The 18,382-nt window shown below is 37.1% G+C and overlaps 1 protein-coding gene across 3 annotated transcripts in view; it reads right to left on the bottom strand.

Moving 5' to 3' along the window:
* Window positions 1-18,382, bottom strand: part of ST7L (suppression of tumorigenicity 7 like) — a 35,750-nt gene continuing 17,368 nt past the window's right edge. For 2 of the 3 annotated variants that reach the window (XM_040536277.1, XM_040536276.1), the window contains 11 exons: window positions 16,921-16,999; window positions 15,996-16,150; window positions 15,375-15,472; window positions 14,620-14,734; window positions 12,763-12,835; window positions 11,976-12,078; window positions 8,773-8,923; window positions 8,543-8,635; window positions 5,664-5,803; window positions 775-846; window positions 1-543 (listed from right to left, as the gene is read on the bottom strand). In XM_040536277.1, the coding sequence (XP_040392211.1) occupies window positions 793-846; window positions 5,664-5,803; window positions 8,543-8,635; window positions 8,773-8,923; window positions 11,976-12,078; window positions 12,763-12,835; window positions 14,620-14,734; window positions 15,375-15,472; window positions 15,996-16,150; window positions 16,921-16,999 (1,061 nt within the window). In that variant the 3' untranslated portion in view covers window positions 1-543; window positions 775-792. Of the gene's footprint in view, window positions 544-774; window positions 847-5,661; window positions 5,804-8,542; window positions 8,636-8,772; window positions 8,924-11,975; window positions 12,079-12,762; window positions 12,836-14,619; window positions 14,735-15,374; window positions 15,473-15,995; window positions 16,151-16,920; window positions 17,000-18,382 lie in introns of all 3 variants that reach the window. The other variant, XM_040536275.1, reaches the window with a different exon arrangement.

Genomic DNA, 18,382 nt, shown 5'->3' with positions numbered 1-18,382 from the left:
AGAAGTAACCTTTTAATAAAGAAAGCAGAGCCATACTTTGCTCTTAACAAATATTTTGAAAAAGGCTTACAAAATTAAATCTAAGCCAGTTATCTGGTGGTTCTGCAGCTGAGAAAGAAGTGTCAATACTCAAAACATCTGCTCAATTTGTGTTCTCTCATTTTTTTACAGAGGAAGTATTAGCTTCCTGTTGTACAAGCGATTAAGAGAGCAATGAGATTATTGCTCAACAAAAACTATTTTCTTAGATGACTACAGACGCCAAGGCCAAAGAAGAAATTCATACATAAAGCACCATTACCAACATGGAAGCCTGTGAAAGACACCAGTTTGAAGAGCACACCTTTCTTTGTTGCCTTCCCACCCTGGTGTCAGCTAACCATGCCCAGTTGGTGCTGGCAGAGACGCTTGTGGGAACAATGAAATCGAAGCATCGTGGAAAGCATGCTCCGGTCAAACTGGAGTCAGCTGATGCCACAGACTGGACAGCATGAGGACCTCAGTGTTTTCCATAGCGAAGGGTAAAAGGACAGTCCCAAAGAACTGGAAAAACAAAAAAAAAACAAAAAAACAAACAAACAAACAGATCACAGCAATAAATGAGCTCAAGTTCAAAAAACAATTTCCTTTCATAGGTTCAAGGTATGAACAAAGAAAACCTCTATCTTATAGTGTGTTGCTGCAGAGAAGTGTCTGACTTTAAAACCAAGACCAAAAAAAAAAAAAAAAAAAGAGAAACCTCTCCAGAAAGCCGCGGCTCCGAGCACAACTCACCCAGGGGATGTCCAGGGCTCAGCCGGAGGCCAGCACGCTGGGAGCACTCACGGGCCAAAGCACTCGCAGCACCTAGGCACAAGCAGGACGCGTTAGGATGGCGTTTCTGTGCTGCAACCCTGCCAGCAGCTCCGTGCTCACACCGTCAGTTAACCAGATGGAAAGGAGGGTAGTGCATTTTCTTGTACGTTCAGGCACAGATTATTTATTGGTCATCGATTCAAACGTGTGAAAACTGAACAGACAACCCAGCAAGACCAGCCCGTTCTTCCAGACAGGATCCATACTCTAGATGCCATCTAAACAGTTCCAGAAATAAAGATTAAGCTAAAACAAATGGTGCACACTCCCCTGCACCTTCTCAACCCATCCCCCCGACCGTTCCACCGGGACTTGTGTTATCCTCACACAAACCCTCTTTTCATGAGGCAGCAGTGACAGGACTCATTTACTTTGAGGGTTTTACTTTGGCCCTCCTGGCTTCTATCATAACCTCAAATATTACATTAAAAAGGCTTTTAAAACATAACATTCACAACAGCGCAGGAGCTTTTCATTGCAGCTAGCTTCTTCCCTGCCTGCGTGCGTGTGGCACCTTCACATTAAGTGCATGAGTTAAGATGTAGATTAGCAAGGCAAGAAACCTTTGCCCTTGGCATCGACACTCAGCTGTGACAGGAAACTTCAGGCTTTTTTTCTATGAAGTGTAGAACCACTCATTACACATTGGCAGGGAAGTGCACATCTCCAAACTATACACATTTTCTCTTAGATAAGCAAAAGACTCAAGTGTTTATAAATATGAAAAGTTCAGCAGCTGGCTAAAAAGTTAATTCTCCAGTCTCACTTAATGAGCTTTGGGGAAAGTGGTAGGGGGATTTGTTCAGAAAGTAAAGCAGATTGTCACAGAAAACAGGACTTGACAGACTGGGGTCTGTTTAGTCCTATATTCTGTCTCTAGCTGGCTGCTATCAGGAGAAGGGCAAGGAATCCTCTAATGGGGAGCTACAGCACAACCAGAATGAAATATGTTTTCTCCTTATCTTGCAATCATAAAAATTAGCCAATTCTTAATTTAAGTCCCATGACTTCTTTCTTTGTTGTGAAAATATCAAGCAACCCATATCAAAATACTTTGGAACATGAATTGTCTCAGGATTTTGTACAATTCTCTGAACAAGAACGTGTTTTCAGTAGGATACTGGAACACTGCTGTATTTTTTCAATACTTCAAAATGAACTAACACTGGTCTATTCCAGTAGCGTATATTGGAAAAAAGGTTAGGACTTAAAAAAACGGGATTGACTTGTTCTTAAGTTAAGCATGTTAGTTGGTCTCGGGAACTTCTGACGAGACTCTTTACAGTGCCTTCTGTCACACTGCGTCTGCAGTATTCTTGAAAGCAGACTTCTCAGTGTCTTTGTCAGTTTGTAAAAAGGAACTTTGCAACATCACCTTTGCAAGGTCCTAGACAGCTACCCAGTCCTCCACCTACACAATTATTCAAAAATAAAAATTCATACTGAATGGAAACAAGATCCTTTTGTCTCGTTTTGACAGAAGGCATTTTTCAGCTTGCTCAGTGAGCTGTACATCCTACTGTCATCCAATCCTGTACCTCCTCCCTTCTGCCACTTACCAAGAGAATTCCGAACAGCCACAGACCTGTCTCAGGTTATCGGTAACAGTGACTCTTAAGAGATCAGAAATTTAGCTGAACCAAACAGCAAGGCCAGCCCTTACCCACAGCACCCTCTGAAGCCCCTGCAGTCTTTTTGCAGATCATGGGTTCTCTGCCCCGTCATCACCCAAATGACTCACGTGGCACATCTTCCCCTACTCCTACAGTTGACACATCTTAAAACTCGAGTTGCAAGAGAACTAATAAAGCCATAGTTGGCTCTAACTAGATTAGTAAATGCTAAGCACTTCTGCGAGCATCAGTCCCTAGTGCCTGCAAATCCTTCCACCTGCATAAAACAACCAAAATCCCGCCGGCGCCTGATCCCAGGGCCAGCGACTACAATGGAAAGACTGCCATCAGTTTCAGAGGGAGCTGAATCGAGTAGGTGCCAGTGCTAAAGTCTTTTGTTGATGGTGTATTAGGTTGTATACATTGGAACTAGCAAACGCTTCATTGTGATTTTTGGCCACTTGGAATACTTTTAGCAATTTGCCAAGGTTTACCCTGTGATTTATTACGGAGGAAACAAACTCAAGCACTAACAAATGAAAATATGTAAACTCAGACTTTTTAAAGTCAATAGAAAGGTATTCAACTTCTTAAAGCTGTTTAGAGGCATGCAGTTCACTAGATTCAATTGTTGGAAACAACAGTTTAAGAAGCAACTGAAATATAATCTAAGTAGTCGTATTTAAATCACTTAGTTATAGTGAAAAAAATCCATATGCACAATACTTTTCAATTGTCATTCTTAAAACCCTGCTTTAGATTTGCTTGAAATTCAACAATTCCAGCAATTTGCTAGAAATCTGTTTTGTACCACTTTCTCACTAAGGCCAAAGCATTCCAAGTATCTACCATCCAGAACTTTATCATCTCAAATGATTATACTTAATAAGTTAAAACATAGTATCATGAAATAGTACTTGAAATCACGAAAAACACAGGGTTTTTGTTTTATTTAGAAAGTTTAAAGCACTGAAATTACCTGCAGGTATAACACTAGATACAGATACATTTTTATCCCAGTACTCTTGGGTGGGTGGGGTGTCATTAAACATAAGTTTCCATTTTCAGTACAAAATTATTTTTAGGAAGAATTTCTTCACAGAGAGTGGTCAATGTTGGAATGGGCTGCCCAGGGAAGTGGTGGAGTCCCCATCCCTGGAGGTATTAAAGGGACATGGATGTGGCACTAAGGGACACAATTTAGTGATGGGATTCAGTAAGTCAGGATGATGGCTGGACCTCATGATCTAGATCTTTTCCAACCTAGATAATTCTATCAAAATTCATCTAGATGCCACATACCTCCAAAGCACAAGAGATAATGTTTTATGAAGTGTTCACCACAGCACTATCTATAGTTAAAATACAGAAACAACTTGCAAAGGATCTGAGGCAATTCAGGAATAAAATTGAAAGTGTGAGTTTGATACTGAATATCATTGTTTCTTACAGGTTTTCTGAATGGTTCTGAAAACAACAAGAATAGGATCAAGAGTACAATAATCTAATAATTAAGATAAGAAAGACTATTAGTCAGAGTATGAACAAAAATTAACATTAATTCTTTCTAAAATAGCAGAATACTGGAAGACGATGCCCTTCCCAGCAGCCAATCTCAATAGATTAATACAGAATTCACTCCTTTTCTGTTTATCTAACAATGTAATTTCCACTTTTGCCAGTATGAAACAAGAACAGTGAGTGGCAAGAACCCCTTCATCTGTGCCTGTCATCTCTGTCAATTGCTTGGTGGAATTATGCAGCAATATGCATGCTTCTTGATCATCTTTTCTGCTGAGCAAGCACTATCCATCCTTTCCTACAGAACGTTAAATAAATACACTGCCAAATGACCAAACCTTGTGATTTTTTCCCCACATTTGGACATGTCAATTGACGTTCGAAATGCCATTATATAAAGCCAACTAACTTGTACAAAGTCTTTTTTTGGTTCAAGAAACCTAGCAGAGAACTTCACCAAGCAATTCTTTGTTAGCATAACATTTGACCTTGTATCTCTTTGGAAATCACACAACTTTGCTAATGCAGTCCTTACAGAATTAATCAAGCAGATAGTTAGACCTTAGTTACTAGGGATCCGGCCAATTATGAGCAGCACTGAAATTTGTCACTGGCATGTCCAACTACATTTTCTAACATAAAGATCAACAGAAACGTGGAGACGGGGCCCCACTCTCAGACCTGCATGATTTGGATGTTGTACACTGGAATTATTAGCAAAGCCAACACTTTTAGGAGCAACGTATTCTTAAGAAAAAGGGCTTGCCTTTTGGGTCTCCGTTACCTGAAGTATTAAAACAGCAAGAAAGCAAAACCTCTTTCACTTTCTATTTTGACTAGCAAAGTTTGAAATAACAATTCACTGAGAGTTCAGTGCTCTTGAGTTTTGACTCCACTCCACTGCATGAGATCCATAGCTCAATAAAGGCCTAATATATTACACAGTTGAGTCTGTGGGTAAGGGAAGCTGCCTATGCAGTTATTTCCTCTTTGTTGAAGTACGACAGTACACCTTTCAGAGTCCAGGAAAAGATTCTAAGATTAGAGCCAGTACCAGTATTAACAGGTAAGCAACGAAAAGAAAACCCATAAAGAATGACGCAGAAAGAAGGAAAAAAGAGAGGTGCACAGAAGCCGTTCACATGAAGAAAAAGCTCATAGAAGACACAAATATATTTAAAGCAGCAAAGATCATTTTCGCATTCTACCAACTTCAATATTTCATAACTGCTATTGCAATTAAATCACTGCTTTCTAACCCACCCATATGTACACTTACGTATTCCGCTGTTTGCTGTTGTCCAATCATTTGTAGCTAGGTTCTTTAAGGCAGGCATAAAAAAAATCCAGAAACGAGGCAGACCTCAATAACATTTTATTGAATTGTATGAATTATTCTCTTTGTAGATTTGCCCAAGAATTCAACTTAGCATTAACAAGACCTTCCTTTAGTAGGAACCTAAAGGCATAGTAGCTGTCCAAGCAGCTCTTTTTTTTTTTTAACCAACAGTAATAATGCAGCAGGAAGCATGCTAGAAAGTCCTATACCAAGCCCTTAGCAGACACAGTGAAACATGGCAAACGTCTGCTATATGGAAGCTGGCATCTTCGATTTTTAAAATACAGACATGTGGGAAACGTTGGTAAAATAGAAATGACAGAGCCAATACTTACAGCTTTAGCAAAAATGACCATCAGCTCAGGAAACTGGTGTGTAAGGAGTGCAAGCATTGCCGAAAAGGAACACAGGCCTGCTGTGAAGTGGATGAAAAAGGGAAGTTCCTTCTGTGGGTAAACGGAGACTTCGTGAAATGCTGAAAAGGAAAAAAAATAAGAATAGTGACATTTGACAATCAAAGACAGTTTTCTGAATTATTTACATAGTTTTATGCTTAATTCCAGACTTACAGAATGCATAAATTCAGTGTCAAGACTATTGTGCAGCACCCCATATTAAGTCCCAGTACTTTATTCAAACTTCTCAAAAATCTTCCCCCCATATTAAAGGCTCATCTTACTTATTGATAGTCAGTACACTTCCCAACCATCTTTTTCACTTGCATGGGATTTATTTCTGAAGCATTTCACCAGCCGTAGATTTTGGTACTCTTTTAACAAGACACAGGGAAGAGTTACAAAATCCACAAGCTGTCAAAATTACAAAGATTATTTTAAACAATTCAGGTGTTTTCAACCACCTGAAGCATTAATTCTGTTATCTGCCCTTCCTATAAGATCAAATGCACAGCATGTACAAAACAACCATCATGTTATATATAAATGCAAAGTAGCTACTTAATACTTTTCAAAGATTTCTGGTTGGTAGACTACAGTAAATTTTTCAGAGCAGCTGACAGAGTAGACCTCAAAGAAAACAGTACCAGGACGAGGTTATAAATTCTCCACATAGCAGTTTCTTGCTATTTCCAATCTACGGTAACAAAATCACAAGAAGGTGATTAGAAAGGCTAAGGGGCTGGCATATGGAGCTTTCAGCACTCAAGACACTACAACTGGTTGCTAGCTGAGAACCTGTTTGGTGAATTTGCAATTACTTACCGGCTGTGAATACCTGCAGCTCTGACTTTTAACCAATGATTTTGAATGGTTTTCAAATGAAGAAAAACCTTTCTACAGACATAAGTAATTATGAAAGGGCTGCATATTTCTTCACAAGCTGGTTTTAAAATCTAACAAAAGCTTCGAAATTTAAGTATACCTTTTTGGAAAACACAAAAATACAACTGCACTAATTCTCACTGTATTTGTTTTACATTTTGTACTTGTAGGGTTTTGATACGCAACAGACTGAAGTCTGAAGATGAATCCTCAGTTACTGTTTCTGAATGTTGGCACGTAAGGGAAGTTATCATAAAAGCAAGCCCAACAAAAGTGACTTGTGCTATTGCAATTCATAAGTATTTGGGTTTTGTTTTGCTTTTAAGTGTATGATTTTGGAGCACAACTAGGCAGAGCATTTGGAGTTCCATCTAGTCAGAGATGTTTAATGATATCCCAGAGATTATCAGTTCACTCATTAACAGACAATCAGCCCTGCTATGCCATGACACAGTACGACAGCAACACAGTCTCTACTTGAAAAATCAAAGAAATTACTTTGTCTACTAAGGAATAAATGTCATGCTCTCATAGAATGTAGAATCTCACCTGATTTTTAAAACACGGAGATATATAATGTAAAGAAAGCAATAACCTAAGCTGGAAAGATTCTTTTTGCACTAGTTTTTCCTACATTCGTTAGCTACAATCAAATCCAAAATAGGTAAGGACAACAAAAGGCAATTCCATACGTTCACAGCCATTTGGGAATTGTCACTAGTCAGATCAATCCAGGATTTTTGCATTATTAATATGGCCAATATAATTTGTTTTAAATTTATCTATTTAAAGTAAAGTATCAAGATTCCTTGAGGAAGTACTGCAATAAAAGTGTTAAGATGATTTTATTTATGGGTAGTTTTATATTTAAAACATAACAGGAATGCGTGAATGATCGTGTTGAAATATCTGCATGTGTTGGTGTTTAATTATGTTGAGAAGTCTACAAGTTAGGGTTAGTCACTAACCGAGGAATTCCTTCTGCAATATCCTGCGTAAGTGAGAAACGAGTAATTTAAAGCAGTCTGGGGGCAAATTTAAATTACACATTTTAAATATAACTTCAGTTTTTTTTTAAATAGAAACACGTATGTGCAGTTCTGCTTTCCACAGCTGTGGTCTCAGTGGGTCTGATGGTGCTTTTGCAGTAGCTCTTTCCAGTCCTGCGGGACTTGTGTTTCTTCACAAAAGGAATTCTATTAACATGTACAATAAAGAGTCCAATTCTAATTTAAATTAATGCTATTTTCCTAAGTATGATGAGCACGGGCATTAATGGTTTATTTTCAGGTTGCCTTACCAAAGCAATAAAACTTGTAGATTCATACTCCCATGAAGTAATCTCAAAGTACTGGACATTTGGAGAAGACTTACTTTTCAGTGTCAAGTGTTAACATAAATCTATAAGATGATCTAAATGGATAAAAATTTCCAAGCAGCATAGTGTCCAACAGATTAATATGTATCACTGAATTAGTGACAGAAACCAAAATACATTCTGTGAAGATTCCCTGTAGGATCACAAACACATTCTGCTAGGTACTTGAATGCAGGACTGAAAACATGCATTCCTTCCTTACTAAAATGAAACAACTCCTCTACAACAGTTTTAAAAGAAGTCATGGATTTTATAAGTAATTTAAAGAACTCGTCCATTTAGTTGCTGTCAAAAATTGTCAAATGCAGGCTGAAGGTACCACACACAAACTTTATATTTGAAGAAGCCATTATGTTCTTACAGAATCGAGCTAATGTTTGGCCTACACACCTGTGATATGCTTAAGGATCGTTTGGGAGGGACATCAACAAATAGCTGAACCCCCTTCAAGGGAAGCTCTTAACTGAAAAACATTGTAAGGTAAATAAAGAACAGCACAAATTGAACATGTCCTTAAGTTATGTTTTATTATCGTTACCGCTTATAAACCACTTACTTGGCAACAGTTCTCTGTCTGCTGTTTCTGTGCAACTTGGATAGGGATAGAAAAGATGACCTTTCTCTAATGGGTACGGGATCATCCTAAATGCTGAAAAAGAGTGAATGACATTAGATCTGTATCTGAATCAAGTGATCAGATTCTCACAAACAAAACCGATTGTGACTGAGGTGAATAGAGGCAGAGACTAGCCTATTGTACAGAAAAAAAAAAGGAGAGATACTTACTGCCCTCCCATGTACAGTGCAGCAGATTTAGAGCCCCTTCTATTCTCTTCCAGTGCTGGAGATGAAAAAAAGCATATGCTACTGCCTCACTGTCCCCTCGTTTCAGGATATGCTCTGGAGGTAGAACCAAACTTTTCATTTCTAGTAAGTACTGAAAGTAAAAAAAAAAAAAAAAAGGAAAGCACACCTGGTTACATAGGATATTCCAAAATCCTTACAAACTGTTAAACAGGATTGCTTGAGGCACAGGTGAGCACCACACAGAGACCAGCTTCTACCTGCTGCTACCACAGCTCAATCCTGACACAGGTTAGGCAGCACTCATTTTTACTGCAAGTGAAAAGCTGCAAGTCACATCAGTGTAGGCTCAAACTGGGGTTTTCACACATACAATATCAGAAAAAAGCACCTATGGCAAGGCAAAAAAAAAAATTCTTGTGGAATATACACAAAGTATAATGCCACATGTACAATAGCAATGAACTACAAGTTTAGGCTAATAAAAAAATCATATTTTTGCTGATCATTTCAGCAGCACAAGTTTCAATGTAGGAGGATAAATATTTGTTAGCTCCCAAGTATCAGCAGCAAATCAGAAAGTATTCAACCAAAGGAAGAATAAAAAACTAAACCCAAAGTCTTATTTTAATGTGGTTTTTCAGTGCTATCACAAAGAATCTCTGATTTCAGTTTTTTTCCAGTTTCAACCTTCTCCCTACATCAGCAGAATGCGATGCACAGAAGGGTTAAAAAACACAAGGATTAATAATTTTCCATTTTCCTTGAAACATAAGACATGCAATTTTGCTTCTTCATGTTATATTAAAAAAGAGTTATTCCTTTTGAACTTCAATTTAAAAATCAGATGAGTATTTTTAAAAGAATTAAGTGACGGTTTCAGCTCTAGTATGTACCTGTGAGTTGGTCTCTCCTAGCATACAGTGTCTCATTCAGTAACAGCCAAAGCTAATCCACATCTTTAATCAATGTAGCTGGCAATTCCTTTGACTGTCTCCCAAAGTGTAAGAATGCAGCTAACTCACCGATTTATTTCAGCAGATGCCACAAACTATGAGATTATTTACTAATCCATTTTGAGGACTTAACTTTTCCCATTCAGATTCTTGAAGGAATGTAGTAGGGGTTGTGCCCCGGCCAAATAAAGCACATTTACTGCCTGGCTAGGTTTTTCTCTTAGTGCCTTGGGCCCACACTCTGGAGGGTAATATTCTTGCTAATCCCCTCTAATCTTCTTCATTTTTTTTTTTTAACACAGTAAAGGATCACTCACACAGGGCTGCTGTGGGAAAATGGTCTCAAATATCTGCCCTTTGACCTGACTCCTCATGCTCTCCCCAGTGCCCAGTTTTCAATAGCCCCAACTACTTTAAGGGAATACAAAGTTGTGATGAAGCCCCACTGCAAATATCGCCACAACATCCCAATGTTAAACTCCATGTTTTGGCGGTCATATATAACACCCATATGTTACTACATAAACAGCAAAATTCCAGAATCTGGAAGGTTTTAATGTCCATACTTAACCATAAAACAGGCAAGGTATTAGCACTGAAAATGTTGGTTTTTTGCAGATTTCAGAAAGTCATTCTACCCAATAAAAATTTAGAAGATACTCAGAAGATCATTGGAAATGAATATTTCATATGTTATCATAATGCAGTTACAGATCTCTAATTTGAAACGGCTTTAGAGTACCATTTTTCTAGCACTATAAAATGCTTTCCTTACTTTCCAAACAAAACCCATCCTTGTAAAAGCATAACTGAGAACAAAGAGAAAAAGACGTTCTTTTCCTTATGCAAAACGTTATGTGTAAAGAAAACCACTTTCATTGAATACCAGAGCAAAGGGATTTCTACTTTCTAAACTCATTTATTTTCAGCCTATGGATCAGAACAGATTGCAAATTCAAAAACCAGTTTTTCTTCCCCAATAGTCCACTGCAATCCACTAGGTATGCTATTACACTTGTTTGTAACCTTCCTCTCCTCCTTTTTATTATTTTTATTATTTGACTACGAGAATTTCAGAACTCTGTGGAGTTCTCAATAAAATTCTGACATGCAGTCTAATAAAGTAGTGTTTCAAGGTAACATTGTAATAAAAAACTCACCAAGAAAACTGGACAGATACAATTAGAAAGGAAGATCAAGTTACTGAAACCTGGATTCAGTTTCCACAATTGTTTGTAAAACTACTGAGCATATTTTGCAAACAGTCTGTTTGAAATTATATCTAACTTCTTTAAAAAGGTATATGAGACTCCTGAAATAACTGAAGGACAAACAAAACTTAAAAAAAACTTTTAGACGATGATAATGCGTTATAATCTTCTTCCCCTAAAGGCAGAGGGGAAAGAAAAATCTGTCTGAGACTGTCTGAAATGAACTTGCTACGCTCTTGATCAGTCATGCAAACAAGCAGCAATTTCTCCCACCAATTAGCTTCCCCAGTGCACATTCTATTAGATTGGACAGGCAGACAGAATAGAGTGGTTGGATAATTCGAGCCTTCATAGCAATAGTCATCCGGACTCCACGATCATTTGCAGAGGATTAGGTCCAGAACTAAGCCAACCTTCTGCATTCAAGGTTTCAAACTGAACACATCACTAATGCTAGTACAGTAAAAAGCCACATAGAATTTTATTTTCACACAGTGCTCAGTGGAATCCTCACCTTGGCCACTTCACGTAATGACAGGCGTTAAATGTAGAAGTACTGATTCTTATTCTTGTTTAAAAACAAAGAGAGTAAGTGACAGATCTATCACTAACCAGAGTACCACAGCCTTGCTTCTAAGCATAACGAAGTATTTTGAAATACTATGAGTGGTCATTGTTTGGTGAACTTAACTTGGCTTCAGGGATTTTCAATATCTAAATTTGTTAATATTTATCCTTACCCAACAGAAGGCCTTCAGTAACACATTACTGGATTTTCCAACAAGTTAGACAATCTTAATTTTTTTTGTAACAACACTACTAGAACATAAGCTATTACAAAAAACTAATTCTGGCAACCAAACCTTTATGATATAAATACTAGACGGTTTAATAACTCAAGAGTTATAATCAACTTCAGGAAAACATGGGGCTAAAAAGGCTCAAAACAGACGTTAACATAACATGACTTCTTTTAGAAAACAATAAAGTGGTCCAATAGCAAAGAAAATATTCTTACTTTTGGAACATGAGGGTTAAATTCCACAGCTCTGTGAATTGCTTCCACGGCATTTATTTCTGCTGTACTAAGCCCTCTTTTGGAGGCAGTTTCTGGGGAGAACCTAAAGAGGAAATTCATACTGAACAAAAGTAATAACTAACAAAAGCTATCCAGATGTTTATTTTCTTTATAAGCTTGGAGTTCATTAAAAATTGACTGATTTATCAAGATAGATAAATGCTTCTAGGAGACAAATGTTCATGCTAATTTAGGTATCTTGACTGTCATCCAAGCCCATATGACAAAGATATGTTAAACTTCTTGAAATTTCATGTCAATCACCCAAGTGATTGAGTGCCCAAGTCTTTCATAAGATTGATAGAATAACAGCTAGCAGGAGTTAAAGCTGAAATCAGCTGCATAAATGGATCAGAATGAAAGTGAAATGCCATAAAATCCACCACAATTACCTATCACCCAATCCGCAAATTAAAGAACTGATGAATGCCACAAGCAAGATACTGAAAACAAGATTTATACAAAGGCATACATGTATATTGGTCTTCAAAAAATGCCTTCACCTGTATTAACTCTATGGATGCTTAAAATAAACCTTAAATTATGCTTAACTATACAAAACTATACAGCTAATTATTATACATAAATATACGCATATTAAAATATGCATAACTTGATCTTAGAAATATAAATATTACATACTGGATTTAGACCTTTTAAATTCGTATTTTACAGCATGACCCAAGATTAGCAACAAACCACTGTTTTCACAGTTGTGCTTGCTTACCTTTCTGAAACAGCTCTGGCTTTTAACAGGGCTGCTGTGTAACATATTGCTGCTGATTTTGGAAGACTAATATCTATGATAAAATAAAATAATTAGACTGTAAGATTTTTAGGCAAGACATTTTCAAACCCATTTCCTTTGAGCTTAGAGATTTTTATTTTGGTACACCATACAATAAACGTAACATCTGAAACATTTCAACTTTGATTAGAAACTTTGAATTTCTGTGCACAAGTCTTTCTGGTACCAGTCAGCGTCAGATTAAAAACTCAGAGTTGTAGTTAGATGGTAAAGAGACTAAAACAAGCCAAAACACTGAAACTGAATTCAAAGAGAAACGCATGTATAAATATACGCTTAAGAACAGTGTGCCTGTATTAACCCACAAAGGTTTAAAATAAGCTTCCAATCTTTACCTAATTTTGCAACATTAACACGGAGTTTTACAAAATACTGAGAGACCGACTAGAAGCTGACCAAAAAAATATTACATTACAGACAGGTAGACAAATTTTAATGAGAACACAATTTCCATTCTTTTCCAGGTGCATAGGAAAAAATTCTATTAGTTGTAGGTTTTATAGAACATCTGAGGCCAAGTTTGAGCTGACAATTATAGATTAGAATGTTAGCACTCCACAGTACAAGTTTACTTTAAAAGCAGACAAAGTCTGGGGTCTAATTCCCAAGTACCATGTTGTGTATAGTCAGATGGCTCTTGCTTTTTTTGTAAATCCTATCCTGGGCTTGTCCATCACTTACTAGAAGTCTGGCTGTCGTGTCAAGCAAAACACAGGGAGTCTATGGAGAGTTTGAAGTTCATACTCATTTTTCCAGATGCTTAGAAAAAAATCAGAAACCTTTTCTTAAGAAAGTGTCACAATTTTTGATGCTATGATAAAGAAGTACCAGGAAAAAAGCAAATGTTTTTGTTAAATTAATAAAAACCCACACAGAAGAACACAGATGATCAAATAAAAGAAACTGGGAGCTAAAGTGACCACAGAAAATGGACACAGGATTTTGACAAGAACATTTTTTTATTCCCTGAAGCTATAAAGAACAGAAACACAAGAGAGGACATATCGACTCCTCAAGGGCGTTGAACAATTGCCAAAAACATCCTCCTTCCATGTTCCTCCATTTTAGAGATGATTTAATGGACAGATTTGACAGCAGCACTTTGTACACTAATGATGTGGGCACTATCTAGGTGGCAAAACTCTGAGGACAGTAAGAAAGTAAGGATATACTTTATTAGCCTTTATCTAGACTTGTACAACACCTGAAATGTATTACTTCAGATGCAAAGTGAAAGCAAACCACTGCCACTTAATGAACGAAAGCTTGTATACCACTAATCTCTGGCAAGCAGCATGCTTATATGTCACTAATCTCTGGCAAGCAGCCTCGCTATTACAGAATCTTGAGGCCAAGACTGGAACACAAGAGAGGGGAAGACTACCTTTTTCAGCCTATTTACATCAATTACTTAGGAGGCCATGAGCTAACTGAGAAAGGCTGATGAAATTAGGCATAACCATGGATGCAGAAGAGATTAAAAATTAAAATAATCCTTGAGCTGAGGCAAAGTGAGCTCCAAGATATCTTTACGAATTAGTGTTAACTTAACATAAAAGGTGTGCGTGGGTTATAGGTCGCCTAAATTTGAGCTCACAATTCAAAATAAAAGAAACAACCCACGCTCTGGAAATACCTACTTGTTGCTGATGAAGGGAATCTAAGTCAAAGAGCTGAGATACTGGTTAGACATCTGCTTTTGGATAGGCAAGCCTTGCCCAGTTCACCTATGCACTTATACAAAACCACCAGTATTTCCCAGTATACATCACTTACCATCATACTTTGCTAAAACTGCCTGAACATCTGCATAAGCCTGTAACTCCAGTAGCGCCTCCAGAAGGTTTTCGTGAATATTCAGCATGCTGAGAAGTGGAAACTCTTTCATTAACTGCAAATCGGTACAAAGAAATAAATTAGGCACATACAGATTTTCACTTGAATCCCAGAAATATTTAATAGAAATCAGCATAATAATTTAAGCTTTTTCAATGTTCTTTTCTCTTCTAGCATTCGAAACTGGCATGTAAACAACATGAAAAGTATCGCATTATTCCTATCTTAAAGTCATCACATTTTCCCTCTATTCACGTACTAGAAAATACATATACTGAGGTTCACAAAACATGCTCTCAGCCCAGATTTGCATATCTCCCACACTGGGTTGATTTGGTCAGTAATACTTTCCCATGTAAAAACAGCCTATGATAAACCTTTGTCAAGTGAAAGAAAAATTAGGAGGAGGTATAAAGCTGGCTGTTTTGACAGGTTAGTTGTTAAGCCAAGCACAAAGGAAACTGGACAACAGAGCTTTGAACTTACGACATTATATAACAAAAATTTGAACCCCAGATATGAGAAATAAAAAAAACTGTTCTCAAGAAAATCATAAAGTGTGATGTGCAAATCTCACTGGGAAATAATTCAATTAGATTTACTATGATGCCTACAAAAGGATTTTAAACCAACAGTTTGAACGACGTGACTGAAAACAACAGGAGTTGCTCCCATTTTTTTTTCTAATTACTTACATCTCTCATCATTTTGACTGCTTCTCGTATTCTTCCAAGTTTTCTTGCACACATAGCTAGTCTCCTTTTCACATACACCAGTACATTGGTGTCTCTTCCTGACGAAAAAGAGGAAAACAATAATCTACCAGTTTTAATCCTTTACTCTCCCTCTTCCGAAAACACACCAAAAATCCCAAAACGTTCTTCCTAACCACATGTAAAAGCATAACAGTCACTACTGCTGTCCCAACCAAAGCCCGTCTAGACCAATCCCAGAAACTTTTAAATAGGTTAAATGACAAAAAAAAGTTTGTTTTCCGAATCAGTGGTGTAAAAACAGAAGACGCTATGGCCAAATGCTAATTGTTCCATTAGTCTGCTCTATCTATCTACCCTGCTTTCCAAGACAATAACGCATCCAGCCTCAGCAAGACAACCTATGATGAATACATAGCACACCTGCCACTTTCTAGATTCATTTGGGTACTACATAAGATCATAGAGCACATGCACAAGCATACTAAAAAAAGCAGGAAGTGCCTCACTGAATTGAAAATCAAACTAGAATCGCTAATTATGAATTTAGTTGTACGTTTCTGCTCACACAAAAATAAGCGTTTTTGATTTAAAAGTGCTTACTCAGCTGTGCTTCATGCTGTGGACTTTGGGAATGGCAGTTCTGAGACTTCCTGTAAATCATTTCTCCTGCTTTCAGAGCCTGCTTAAAGTACTTCTCAGCATCTACAATAGTTGTCGCTTCTTCCTCTGCTAGAAGAACATATGCAGTGGCACAACTGTAATAAGGAAAAAAGCCACAGATCATTCAGAGGGACAACATTCACTATTTTAGTAGAATAAGTATAGAAGAATCAGAAACGGGGAGTTTTCATATACGTTAGGTATCTAAACATCGACAATATTAAACTACCAGATTATTGACTGAGTAACCTTAAAAGAGCGTCAGGAAAACAGACTTTTCAGCTTTACAGAAACACACATATTAGGAGAAAAACTAAAGAAAGTTCTAACAGCAAATAAGATTATTTTCCTTGAAATATTAAAAATGCTCTGGTAATTTTCTAGTGATTTTTTTTGTTTGGTTTGCATTTTAAAACCAGTAGATAGATCTAATTACACAAAAACAACCAGAGTACATAAAGAAATGGATCAGAGAAGTGCATTGGATTCTTTCATTTGTGTTGTAGGAGTATTTTTAAATCCCTTACAGGAATGGCATCTATGAACCTCAAATATAGCGTTATCACAATGCCACCACTGATACACACATGATCTCATATAAGATTAAGATTTCTCCTTTGTTATTGCTATGGAATCTTTTCTAATAAAAGTGGAGAACAAAAGCTATTTTTAAATTTAAAATAGTTCAATACTTGAGTGTAACTTACAGCCATGTGTGAATTCTCACGCTCACAGAAATCCCCCTTCAGCTATGCAGAACTTTGCTAATTATTATTATTAGAAGACACTGACAGTGTGCTCAACATGAATCCATTTATTCTTTCAGATTAGAAACAAAGCAAATGATCTTATACTCTAAACTTACTCATTGTTCAACTCTAAAGCCTGATACGCTGCTTTAATCCGGGCTTGAGGGTTTCTCTCTCGCCATGCTTTCTGCATTACTGTTGCAAAAACATTTAAAGACTGGTGAGATACAGACAGGCTGGTGAAACACCTGGTAGCAAATCAGAAAAGGCGAGGCAATGCTGACTGCTCAAGTCTCAATTCTGCATTTACATTCACGTCTATTTTGAAAATTCCTGTTTTCTGTGTAACTGTTGTAGGTAACAGTAAATAAATGTTTTAACTCCGGCAAGAGTTTCTACCAAAAGCAGCAGAATCTTGTACCTTCTCATTATGTCAGAAACTTAACTTAAGATAGCAACACCGTCAGGAAGATTATTCGTTGACCATTTAAAAACTCCAACACTGAGAAGCAAAGACAGCTTACATAACCAGACAGATGTACAATTTCTAAATTGCTACAGATTTTGGCAACATTTCCCAAGACTTGTTGAAAGCTTGGCAGGAGCGATCATTAAACACAGGTTCTTGCACAGACCTGCACAGAATTTTAATTTAAGCTTTCAAACAGAGCTTCAAAGAAACAATGATAGAGGTAAGCTCTGTGTTGCACAGGCATACTTAAGTATGAAATAAGCATAAAATGCTTCAGTATTGAGACAACTGCCAGATCATAAAGGGTTAAACAGCTTGTTTCTAAATGTACAAAGCACATCTGAGTAGCATAGCCACACGGCAAAGCCGATTCAATATACACTACATTATCACCTTATTAGAAAGCGTTACAGGAGGCAACAAAAATGGGTGAAATTATCTCTAAACCTTTCCCCACTATTCTTCCATTAGGGAAAAATGGGAATCCCAAACTGGAAGCCAGTTTCTAGCAAAAAACGCTCAACTTACTTATAGCTACCATTTTCAGTGCAGAACTAACAGCTTTCACGCTAAATAACAGTTCTGAAATAAGTCCAAAACCTTACGTTCATGGAATTACATATCTGGCCTATCTCAAAGTATGATAAGAAAATTGAGGAATCTATACATGTTTCTTTTGGAACAAAACCTTCTGCTGTCCAGCAAGAACACCATGGAAAAATGTTTGAGTTTTCTTTTGGAAACAAAATATTAGTCTTGGCTTAGTAAGCGAGACAATACACTCCATTTGTGAAACAAAAACACATCATTCATATCAAACATGTCACAACTAGCTGACAAGTAATGCTTCCGGAACTTGACAAATTGGTAATAGCTAACACCTAGTCTGACAATAACCAGGTAGAGAGCATATTCTGCACTAAACATTTGGAATACAATGACAAAATAATGGAGACTGCACTATTCATTATTACAGTTCAAATGAGACCACTTCATTGGTTGTTGAGAATACAGTCCAGGTTGTTAATTACTTAAAAAGCGTGAGATCTTAAAATATGTCAGGATCCTGATAGTCTTAGTAGATATAACACAAAGTAAAAAACATC

Source organism: Cygnus olor, chromosome 24 (assembly GCF_009769625.2).
Source record: "Cygnus olor isolate bCygOlo1 chromosome 24, bCygOlo1.pri.v2, whole genome shotgun sequence".
NCBI lineage: Eukaryota > Metazoa > Chordata > Aves > Anseriformes > Anatidae > Cygnus > Cygnus olor.
The sequence above is the reverse complement of the archived record's forward strand: the minus strand, read 5'-3'. Positions and strand labels throughout refer to the sequence as shown.